The sequence below is a fragment of the Indicator indicator genome, chromosome 4 (assembly GCF_027791375.1).
Source record: "Indicator indicator isolate 239-I01 chromosome 4, UM_Iind_1.1, whole genome shotgun sequence".
Taxonomy (NCBI): Eukaryota; Metazoa; Chordata; class Aves; order Piciformes; family Indicatoridae; genus Indicator; species Indicator indicator.
The window spans coordinates 29248906-29260769 of record NC_072013.1 but is presented as its reverse complement, the minus strand read 5'-3'; the positions used below and the strand labels follow the sequence as shown (position 1 = coordinate 29260769).

At 49.6% G+C, this 11864-nt stretch overlaps 2 protein-coding genes across 3 annotated transcripts in view; one reads left to right on the top strand and one right to left on the bottom strand.

The window, feature by feature from the left end:
- Positions 1-2660: 2660 nt before the first annotated feature.
- SIX4 (SIX homeobox 4) lies at positions 2661-9052 on the bottom strand. The gene is made up of 3 exons (XM_054400226.1): positions 8184-9052; positions 5874-6562; positions 2661-3457 (listed from the first exon to the last, which is right to left on the bottom strand). The coding sequence occupies exons 1-3, from the start codon at positions 9050-9052 to the stop codon at positions 2661-2663; spliced, it is 2355 nt and encodes a 784-aa protein (XP_054256201.1).
- Positions 9053-9969: 917 nt separating this feature from the next.
- The window catches only part of MNAT1 (MNAT1 component of CDK activating kinase), a 127709-nt gene continuing 125814 nt past the window's right edge, over positions 9970-11864 (top strand). For both annotated transcript variants that reach the window (XM_054400306.1, XM_054400305.1), the window contains exon 1: positions 9970-10069. In XM_054400306.1, the coding sequence (XP_054256281.1) occupies positions 9981-10069 (89 nt within the window). In that variant the 5' untranslated portion in view covers positions 9970-9980. The remainder of the gene's footprint in view (positions 10070-11864) is intronic.

Sequence of the window (11864 nt, the reverse complement as noted above, 5' to 3'; positions counted from 1 at the left end):
GGGTCCCTCTATTCTTCCAAACGGTTCAAGCAGAGCAGGTACAGCTACTGTTATCATCATTGTCATCTTGATTTTAAGGGCAAAGGAGAGATGGGAAGCAGATTATTCATGCTGAAGCCCAGCAAACCGATAAACAAGCAGAGCAGAGAGGAAAACTGAACTGTCCAATTCCCTAACCATGCAGAGATCCCCTGCATGCCAAGGGAAGCTGTGCCAGGGGAACATATAGCTCCATGTTCTGCTTGTGATAATCTCTGCTTTGAAACACTTGCCTTAAACACCCTTTTTGCTTGGGAGTGTGTGGGGACAGCCAAGTGCTTACAGGCTGCTTCTGTCTGCAGAGCATCAGTGACTTGTAGCTGCAAAGTGCACGCCTTGCACACTTGCTCTTCCCTTTTCCTGCACTTTTCCCTGCAGCCCCAGAGACTCTGGCTTGCAGTGTGGACTCCAGTGATTATCAACAGAGCTCAGCTTTGAGGTTCCACAGAATACCTTGCAAAACGTGCTGTACTCAGTATAGTGCAAAACAACAGTGAGGATGCCTATGCCACGCTCAGGGCACACAGAAAGACAACCTTCATTCCTCAAAGGCTTTCCACAGAACCAGTTAACAGTGAAGACAGAAACAGACTGGGACGTGCTACCTCTAATCTCTTTCCATTTTTTTTGTCCTCTACAAGTGATCTTGTTTTGTCCTGAGCCTGAGTTGGAGCCCACAGAAGCTTATGAAAACATTTCCCATTGCCTTCCAATAGGACCAGGCCACTGATGGGGATAAATACATGCTTTAGCTACTGTGTATATTCACATTAGAATTAAAAATAACAAAACAAACCCACAAAGAGTAACAGCATGTCATCTTTATCTGCATTTTTCTTATTATTTTAAAGCTTAAGGATGTGCTCTTCCATGCCACAAATACTTCTCTGGAGGAAAAGCAAGGTCTGTTTCACCTGCTTCTGCTGTCCCCAGTGCAGTGAAAGGGGTGAAGGGAAGGGAAACCCACCCCTAGGCAGGCAGAGATGATGGCTGCTCCCACATGCCCCTTTGGGCAGCTGCAGTTCCCATCATCAGCCCCCAAGCTACTTATTCTGCTTAAGTGCACTTCTGGATGGGGGGCTTGCTTGCTTCAACTCCTTGAATTGCTGAAGCCCTTCTGCATGGGCTACTCCGCCAATGAGTCCATGTAAACGTCAGGCTCCCTGACCTGTCCTGCCCATCCAACTTCTCCTGCTCATCTGCCCAAGGCTGGAGCCAAGACCTTTCCATTGGCACAACAGCTCTGCCCATGGTCCCTGCCTGGATTCCTCCTGCCCTGCTGATGTGGTACAGAATGATCCATCTTTGGGCCTCTGCACCTCTAGTAAATGTTACCCATGATGACCAACAGACTTAAAACTCTTCTTACTTGTGCAAATAGGAGCAGGCCTACTCGCAGAAGTAAGGCATCAGGATTTGTCCCTGAGGACAGATATTTGCAAATCGGTGTTTTTACTCCTCCTGCCACTGTGCTTTAGTAACAAAGATAAGGCCACTAGGAAGAAAGGCACGTGGAATTCTGTAAAAAAACCACACAAAAATGGTTCAACTAATTTGCAAATTACTAACAAAACAAACAAACAAAAACCCTGAACACAAAGACAGAGCGGGCAGAGACAGGGACCTCCTGGGTTTGTGAGACTGGGAGTTCATTTTCTAGTTTTAGTGTGTGATTAACATTTTACCTTTACAGTCTATTGCTTGAAAAAATCCGGGGGGGGGAGGGGGGGAAGGAAAACCTGGTCTGAAATGACTACCCTTACTTCCTGCTCAAACAATAAAAATAAATTAAACAGCCAGAAAACATTTTCCTTTTCAATGCATTGTGTCTAGTGAAAGGGAGCATAAACCATAAATAAAATCCATTGTACTTATTTAAAAAAAAAAAAAGTCTCCTTTAAAAGAACTGAAACAATATTTACATTCATACTGGAGAGAAAGCTTCTGAGTTGCATAATTAGTTTCAAATGATGCTTTTTCTGGTGCACTGACAAAACGCTAGCTGGTGCATTTAGAAACCTGTAAATGCCTGATGCAATATTTTTGGTTTGAATGTAAATCTGCTGGAAAAAGGCAAACACACCAGTAACAATATTACTTATGATTTTGTTTCTTAACCTCAAACAACAGAAAAGTAGCCGGTGAGGTATCGTCTACAATTACTCAAAAATTTCTCAATGCCCATGGACTAGAAGTAAACAGTAAAAATGACTGCATTGTTTCTACCTTTTCAGAGTGAGATTTTTGTTCTCTATCTGAAGTCAGAGGAGTGTGTACTTACTATTGAGAGCATGGTGTACTATGAGAGTCTAGTTAAATTATCAGGGTAGTATCTTGTAGCCAAACCTGTACGCATTTGCTCAGTACTTGCCCTGGTGTTTCCTTTCTCCTTTAATCTGTTTAAAAGAGAATAGTGCGTGCAAACCAAGTGTGGCAACCTAATTCTGCTGCCAGAGATTCCTCTGTACACCGATTCTCAACATTTAAGCGTTCTTCTGCTTCCTTTAAATGTAAAAATCCCAAAACAACCACCAAACAAAAAAAGCAAAACCCACTTGGTGCTTCTTAGGGCCTCAACGGGAGACTTATCTATTAAAAGAGAAAACAAGAGAAAGAAAAAATTACAAGTCTTGCATATCTTCATCCATCTGAACTGTCTGCAGTTTGGCAAGTTCCTTTTTGTCTGTTTCCAGTTCTTCACAAACCGTGTCAACCATGTTACTCATAACATACTTGGATTTTGAATCCAGCATCATTAGATTGCCAGTTGACTTACTCTCAGAATTAGGTAAGAAATTCTCTTTGACATCAGGTACGGCTTCCAGAACCAACCTGTGCTCTCTGACAAAATCTTCGTGTACTTGTGCAGAGGAGTGGCTGACACGGTCTCCGCTTGTAGAAACAATTTCTCCGAGAGTGGGCTGTGCTGTAGAAATGGACAACAGATCTTGACTAGTGATGAGGGAACAGTTCTGAAGGGTTGCATAGTTAGTGTTGCTGATAGATATCACGGTAGAGGTACTGGTCACAGGTGATGACATGGACTGGCTCTCCGAGATACCAGAGTTCAGTTCTGCAGCATTTAAAAGAGTTGGTGGTGTGAGGGAAAAATTATGTGAGGGCATTACATTCACTAACGAGGAGGCCAGGGACTGGAGTCCTCCACTGGATATGTTTTCAGAAGACATGTTGATATTTAGTTGAGTGTTCTGACTGACTGGCATCAACTGAGAAAATACAAGGCTTCTTTCCAGTCCTTCTTGCTTGACAGAGCCTACTGCCTGGCCTGAATTTGGAACTGTATAAACAACTGCACTTGGGGGAAGGGGGCTGAAGAAAACCTTTCCCTGCTGCACTGTTGGAGATTCAGTTGTAAAAGTTCCTCCATCAGTCGTGCTGGGATTTACTGAAACATTACCTAGAGACAGGGAAGCAAAATGAAGGAAAACACAGATTACAGCTGGCAGAGATTTGTGCAGGTGTTTTGTCAAGACATTTTGGTCTTTTTAATGTTTGCATTACACAGAGGTGTTAGCAATTCATGCAACACAACAGCGTTTTTATTACAGGCGAGAGAAAATTTGGTATGAAAAAATGCAAGCTGCTAATAGAAACTCCTTCTAGAAAGAAAGGAAAAGAAAAAAATAATCTGGTATACAAGGTATCTTTCAGACTCTCATTAAGGGGCAAACAGTCCCCAGACATGTGATTAAAATGAATGTTCTTTGGCCTTCGCTAGTCGCCACCACTCAATTTCTATCTAAGAATAGAAGCATGAAAAGCTATTAAAGATAGTTCTGTGACAGACTACAGCTTGTGCATGGGAACTGGAAACACGTCATATGAAATCCACTACTGCTGGGCAGAATATACCTGAGCCAATCTGTAGAGAAAACATCAAAACTCAGTGACTTCTATTGGGTAGCATGTCTAGCACTCAGATGTATTGCCTTTCAGCTCACTTTATCACGTGTTTCTAAAAGCCTAACCGTACTACATCCACCATGCCTGGTAAAATCATCCAGTGACTGCCTAACCTCACTGAAAGCCATGGCACTGTCTGTGTGATGTCACTGCTAGCAAAAGCAAGAGGTGGCCTGAGATGACCTAAAGTTTGTTTTACTGGACATGTTATGTAAGTTGTCATTATAATAATTCCTAAAATAAGATAGACTGGCTCTCAGGACTTTATCCTCCTTCAAACACCTCTCTTTCTCAAAAGCAGTTTACTCATAATTTTAAAAGGCTACAGGTGGAGACACATGAATCTTTTACAACAGCACCAAAATTTCTCTCCCAGGGAACACTTTCGCTCCCTAGTAATTTCTGTTAATTAATGATGATTTTTAGGAAGTTGCTACTCACTTATATAAACTAGAATAAAGTGAAGCAACTTGAAGTTACCTAGCAATAAGATATCCTTTACTGTAGCTTACTTAAAATAGCCTGCAGCACACTTCACTTGGAATAGGCTGCCAGCTACCCACCCCTCTCATGTTAAGAAAAAGGAAAAAATCAAAGCAGCAAACACAGATCTTGATTTTTCTCTGCACCAGACTAGACATATGGTGGGTCACTCTCCAGTGAGAACTGGCATTTTAACAATATGGAAAAATGTTCAGACAAGAGCTTATTATGATTCTTAAGACTCTCAAATACAATAGTCCCACACTGCTTAAGGGACAGAACTTTCTTTCTCACCTTTGCTGGCTCTCAATTTATGCCTTGGAGCATGTCGATTTTGTAATTACAGGTGGCACTCAGACTAAGTGTCATCTTTTTCATCTTGGTTAAACTACGTACCAATAGCTGTGAGGTGCCACATTTTAGGCCCTTCTAATTTGCACAGCTTCGGTGTGCCCCCCTGTACTACAGCAAGAAAAATTCATTCCCTGTAAAGTTTAATTCAAATAAGCTAACATGAGCAGAGTTTGATTTTCATTATAGTACTCATAGCTCCTGAAGTTGAGAGATTAATTCAAGTTTAATAATTTTCATAACCAAAGATACAATGGCTAATGAGTAGCTGTTTGGTTGTGCTTTATAACTAACCTGCTTCAAAACAATGATCCAGAGCTCTCTGGGATTCTTCCTGGCTGACTGCAAGTTTCAGTCTATGATATGTTAAGACAAACTAAAGCGAACTTAGGGAGGAGCCTGCACAGTTGGCCCATGAACCTGTGATGACATATTTCTCTTGGACTGAGGGCAGTTTTATCCAAATAATGCCGTATTTTATACCTACAAGCTACTGCGTATTCCTATTGCTTCCCTGTACTTTAATCTTTATTAATTAAAGGACAGAAAATGCACGAGCATGACTGCTTGGTCTTGTTGTGTCTACATTAATTAAAAATTTATTTTTATGAAATGCTTCAGTTAAAGAACCAAAAAAACCCCAAAAACCAAAACCCCAAAACAACTACTACAAGAAGAAAAACAGTAACAATTTCCAGCTGTTGCAATTTTTTTTATGAACAGTCTCATCAAAAGAATTCAATGGCAAATGGGGAATATTTTGAACTACTGAACATGTAAAATTTACAGGTATTTGTGAATACTGGTATCACAGACTGCTGGGAACAGCATGAGATGAAAGGGGTGTAAAATATCAGCCCTTTTCTGCTCTTAGTAGAAGAGCTCAGCCTCATGTAACAGTCTGCCCACAAGCATAACCAACTACAGAGACAAAAGGTATTATCTGATTACTGTGTGTGCCCATGGCTGAGATAAAATTCTGGTACCTTGGAGAAAAAGGAACACAGCTGCTAAAATACTGTGTACCCAATTACAACTTTTCTCATGTTTCTTACTGTAAGAGACAAAACTATTACCTTGTGAAGCTGCCACAGAAACAGGAGGCAGCTGCAGAGAAGAAAAACCAATGCTTCCGTTCAGCAACTGGCCATTTGTTCCTGAATTGGGGATCTGGACAATGCCATACTGGTTTATTTGGACAGGAGCAGTAAAAGTAACTACAGAGCCTCCATCTTGGGAAGCAGCAGTTTGTACATCTTCCCTTTTCACCTCTGAGCTTGATATCAATCCCGGGAATGAGACCGGGATGTTGCTGGGGCTAAAGGTGGCTGCTGTCACATTGGGGACTGAAGCCTGAAGGAGTTTGAGGTCCTTAACATCTTCTGATGAAGGTGACAGTATGTCAGTAATGGACACCCCATTGCTCACAACATTTGATGTGGTTTTGGGTGAATTTAAGGTAACTGTCTGCGAAGCCCCCACACTGAGTCCATTGAGAATGACACCGTTGGGTCCCTGAAGAAAAGAGCTACCATTGAGAAAGACGGGAGAGGTACTGGCAGGCACAAGGTTTCCATTCAACAACACCCCAGATGAGCTCAAGGCTATTTTAGTGTTTCCAAGTTGCTGCATGTAGACAGGCTCTGTGTGGCCAGGAAGGCTGAGACTGGCAATGCCATCGGTTGAGCTGGAGAGTGTATGGGGAGATAAATCCTCTTGCCCCTTACTGGATTCATCTTCTGTGCTAGGGTTGCCATCTGACTCGCTAAGGGAAAAGACAGAGACATGACATTGCATTATCACAGCATGCCAGTGAATTCTGCACCAGGGGGATCCGTTGCTTTCTTATAGTTTGTGAGGGCTTCCCAAACATTTTTTTGTGTGTTTTGCCTTTACAAGGCACTTTAAACGACTTTCAAATCAAGCGGCAGGTTTCTTAGAAATGGACACATCAAATCAAACGATTGCCTGCAGCAAAACTTAATAGACCGGGTTAGGGACTTGTAACTAAAGTCCTCCCTCCCTGGCCAGCCGGGCGACCAAAGGGAGCAGCCTGGGGCTCCAGGCGGCCGGCCGCGGGTGCCCACATGTGTGAGACCGGCCGCAGCCATTTGGCAAGTCGCTGGGCGGCATCTGCGGGAGGTGAGAGCAGGCCGGGAAGCGCCGACCGACCCTCCCAGCCTCCGCTGGCCACCCCCAGGACTCAGCCATCCTGAGCCCCGGCAAGAGGGGAAGCCCTGCGGAGGCCGGGTCCGGGCTGCCCCCCAAAGCAGGCGAAGGCATTTCCCGCTGTGTTTGGCGGCCAGGGGACGGCGAAGGGGTGGACTTTGTGCCGCGCCCTGCGAGGCCGCCCCGAGCCCCTCCGCCCGGAGCTGCGCTGGTTTTTTTTTTGCTGACTGTTCTTCCCTCGACTGCATTTTTCGGTCGCTCCTTCCCTCCCTTCCCCCTCGGCAGCTCTCTCTTTGATGTGTCCCGTGGGGAGGGGGCCACGGGGCACAATCGCGCCCTTGGTTGAGGAATGCCTTGGGGCCCACCGCCGGCCGCCACTTTCCCCCCTCCTTTCCTCCCTTCTCCCTTCCTCCCCCCTCCTCCCTTCCCGTCCCTGCCCCGGGAGGAAGGAGGGGGCGGGAGCGGGGAGGTCACCTCCACCTGCCCGCCTCGCGGCGCCGAGCCCCCGAGGCGGCCCCTCCGCCAGCGGGGAAGGGGGCGCAGAAGCAGAGCCCCGGGCCGGGTGCGGGTGGAGCGGGACCAGACGAAGGCGGCTCTCCCGCCCAGCGGGGAGCAAACGGCCGGGGAGCTGGAGGCGGAGGCCTAGGGCGGGCCGAGTCCGGCGGTGCCGCTACTGAGGCCCGGCCCGGCGTGGCCAGCCCCGCTCCCTCGCTGAAACCCGAGCTCGGCCCGCTCCCGAGTCAGGTTTCAAAACAGAGCGAGCGGCGGGACCCCACACCCCCGCGCGTCCTCCGGCCGCCGTCAATGATTAACTCTGTCAGGCGCGACAATTAAATAAAAACAAGAGGGAGAAACAAACACTCTCTCTTTCCCGGCTCCCCCGTCTCGCCCCTTCCCCGGTGTCCCCCGTGCCGCCAGTGTCCGCGGGTCGGCCTGTGGCTCCTCCGGCCCGGGGGGAAGAGGGACCGGTAGCGGGAGAGGGGAGCGCGGGAAGTGGAAGCGGGCGGTGGGGGCCGGGGCTGAAGTTTCCCGGCACGGCTCGCATGCCTGCGTGCCCGGGCCGGGTGGGTGTGTTGGGAAGCGAGGGAACGGGGAGGGGGAAGAAGGGGAGGACGAGGCGCACCGAAGGTAAGCGCCATATTTGCAAGGGAAGAAAGAGCCCGGAGAGGAAAGGCAGGCAGGCGGGAGAGGGGGCGGGGAGGAAAGTTTTCCCTCACCTTTTGGACTGGGTCTCGGAAGGGTTTCGGTCCCGCTGCCTGCGATTCTTGAACCAGTTGCTGACCTGGGTGAGGGACAGCCCAGTGATCTTGGCCAGGTTGCGCTTGGCGGCTGGTGAGGGGTACCGGTTCAGTTTATAAAAATCTTTCAGCGCGTTGCGGGACTTCTCCTTGAAGCAGTAGACCGTCTCCTCGCCGTCCCAGATCGTCCTGGGCAGAGGGTATTTCCTTCGCAGCCTGTACTTGTCCACCGCCCCCAAAGGTCTGCCCCGGGCTCGCTCCGCCTCGGTGTATCGAGCCTTGTACCAGAGCTCCTGCAGGAGCGGGTGGTTGGAGGAGTCGAAGTTGTGACTCTCCAGGATGCTATAGAGTTCTGCGTAGATGCCCTGGTGGAAAGCCACCAGCGCCCGAGCTTTCATCAAGCTCTCGTTGCCACGTAGCAGATCGCTCGGGGGCAAAGACCACAGGAACCTGGCCAGGCGGTCCAGGTTCCCACCTTGCTGCAGCGCCTCACAGACGCAGGCGACATGGTCCGGAGAGAAAGCCAGGGGGGTCTGCGAGGAGGAGGAAGAGGATGAAGAAGAGGAGGAGGGAGAGGAGGCAGCGTGGTGATTCCTCGCCAGGAGTTCTGTGTGGAGCAGTACCTGGTCCGCGGCTCCTTCCTCCGCGGCGGCGGCGGTGGCGGTAGAGGCTGCGTGCTCCATGGGGAACGGGGCCGCGGCGGGAGGGGGCGGCGGCGCTGGGTTGAGGGCTCCCGCCGCAACCCCGTCGGGGGGTACCTTGCTTGCTTCAGAGAGAATTTCCATCACATTTTCCTGCTTGATCTCCACTGCGCCCGCGATCTCGTCCGTGGGGGAGGCAGAAGACATTTTCAGTTTGTTTTCCTTTTTTTTTTCCCTTCCCCCCGTCCCCTTCTCCTCCTTTCCCCCCTTCCTATCTCCCTGAAAAGTCCACTCCTCCTCCTCCTCCTGCTCTCGACCGGCTCTAGCCGATCAGGTTTCCTCCCAGCCACGCAATAACCATTAAAGATAGCTGCTATAGCAAAGTAGTGTAAACGGGCTCCTCTGCGAGACTCCCCCCAACGTGACTCCCAGCCTCGCTGCAATACTATATGGCACCGCAGCCTCCTGGCCCTGCCGAGCCCGCCCATTGGCTGAGCCTCGCCGGGGAGGCGGGGACTCCGTCGTCTCTAGAGCAACCGTCAATCAAGCAGCCCCGCACTGCTCTTGTCCCCCTCCGTTCCCCACCTCCACCTGGAGCGCTGCCGCCCAGTCCCGCGGCCGGCGGGAGGGAGGAGGAGTCGGCGGCGGCGGGTACCCCCACACCTGCGCCGCCGCCAAGTGCCTTTCCCGAGGCGGGAGGAATTCAAACTCTCTGGGTGTATTAGTGCGTGAGGTGAGGGGAACTCTGTGAGGGAGCGACCGCCCTGTAGCGGCCTCCTGTTGATTATTCATTAGGCAGGAGTGCCACTCCCGCCCTGTTACACCGGAGTTCTCCGGCTGGGACAGCGCGGCCCCTCCGTCCCAATGCCAGGCACGTGCTGCCTGGGGCGGCTGGTACCCCCTCGATCTAGTAGCTTTGGCCCTCCTCGCCGCCGGCTGGCTCTGCCGGGTGGTGGTCGGGACTGAGAGGGGTGCGAAGCGAACCGAGCCGGGCCGGGCCGGGTCCGGCCCCCGCGGCCGCCGGAACGTGCGGGACGAAGAGCGGCGCCGGCGGGACGCTTTGGCGGCTGCACTGAGCGGCGGAAGGCGGAAGGCGCGGAGGGAGAGAGAAAGAAGGGGGGAGGTGGAGGCAGACATGGATGACCAGGGCTGCCCGCGATGCAAGACCACCAAGTACCGCAACCCTTCCTTAAAGCTGATGGTCAACGTCTGCGGGCACACGCTGTGAGTGGGGCCGCCACCCCGCCTTGATGGGGACCAGTGGGGAACGGACGCGGTGAGGGGAGAGTGGCCTCGGCCTGAGGCTGCTTTTCTGCGGGGGACACCGGGCGACGGAGCCTGAGGGGAACAGTCACTCTTCCGGCCGGTCTGGGTTTGGAAGGTACCCCGGCCGCCCGGCCCGGCGAGACTCCACCAGACCGGTGTGTGCCTTTGCGAGCCGGCTGCGGGCCCCTCGTGTCCCGTTTGCCTCTCGGCGGCAGTGCTAGAGTCCAGCGGTTCGTTTCGGGCCAGGGACTGGATCGCGGTGTGGGGCTGAAGCGCTGCTTTTGGCTGCTTCTCGGTAGTGAAATGCTCGGGTGTAGGGGAACCACAGTGTTTTCGGTGTGGTGGTTGGTACCGGTTCCTATCCTGAAGATGTGAGGCTTCGGAGTATGAAACGGAGAGCGTCGAGAGAAATGCATTTCTCATCAACTTAAACCATTATTATTTGTATTTAATATAATGGATAATCAAGGCGGGGAGGGGGAATCGGTTAGTTTTATCTTTTTGACGTGTTAATTCTCTTGAATAAGGGATGCTTTATGTGAAGGTTTGATGCTGGTTTAAATGTTGGAAAATCCTTGTGTCAGCCTGTGCTGCTGCTGGTGTTTACCCATTTGTGTTTTCCTGTAGCCCTGAAGATGAACACTTTGATAATTCCCACCACTGGCAGCAGTTGATTTAAGTCATAGGTAGTCTGAATTAATTTGCTTTCACATCTGGAGATCTTCCTTAATTAGAGTGGAAGTTTTAAAGACACTACTCTAAATTCTTTCTAGGTAGCACAGGTGAGAAATCTCATACTGCAGTGGCAGCCTTTTCTGAGCTTTTTTGTTTATTTTTAATGTCTTAATCTTTCCTGTGATGCCTATATTAAGCTATTCTTATTGTTAAACTGCATGTGAATTATATTCAAAAGACACAGCCTGAAAGTTTGGTACAGCATTGCAAGTGAAGAGAATGAAGGAACTGGATTGCAATGAAGGATTTATGTTACTTTCTTGGGAAAAGGTGTTAGCTTTCATCCAGTTTCCTGCTCCCATTCTCTATGGCCTCACAAATGCTTCTATTGCCAGGAGGAAAGGCATCTGGGAAAACAGCAGATGATATCCTGGTAGTGGTGGTGTAGGAGGGGGCAGCATTGGGGTGTACCTTTAGTGACAGTGATGTTGGCTGTGCGAAAGCGCAGTGTTAGATGGAGTTCAAAAGGTAACAGCCACAGTTACGCAAGATTGTGCAGCTTTCAAATGATGCTTCTATCTTGTATTCCAGTGAGGATCTCAGGACTAGGGGTCTTGGTGATCTATTTTCAAGCTCCTCCAGAGCCACTTCCAGCAGTGGACAGCATGTTTCAGTTTGTTCTCCTGCTTAGGTTCTCAGTGGTACTTCTTTTGTAGCTGAGTTTAGCTTGAGAAAATCAGTCAAGTTTTGTGCTTTACTAGGTCCAGCTGTATTTGAGGTCGATGTCCTTGTCTTTCCTTATTTCTTCCCTGCTGCAGAAAGATTGCTTTTGCTCTTGTTTGCACTTCCACATTTGCCAAGTGTTTTATCTAGGATCAGATCAGTAGTAGTCTGAATCTATGTGGCCCTGGGCTGAGCTAGCTGGGTATCTTTGCAAGGTGCTTGCTAGAGGAGGACTAAGCAGATCCAGACTGGCCTTATTCAGCAGTCAGTCCTTCCCTTACCTTCCCACAGTAAGTGCAGTACCTTTCCAGTCTGTGCAGCTGGGCACCACTTTAAACCGTATGTGTATGAGGGT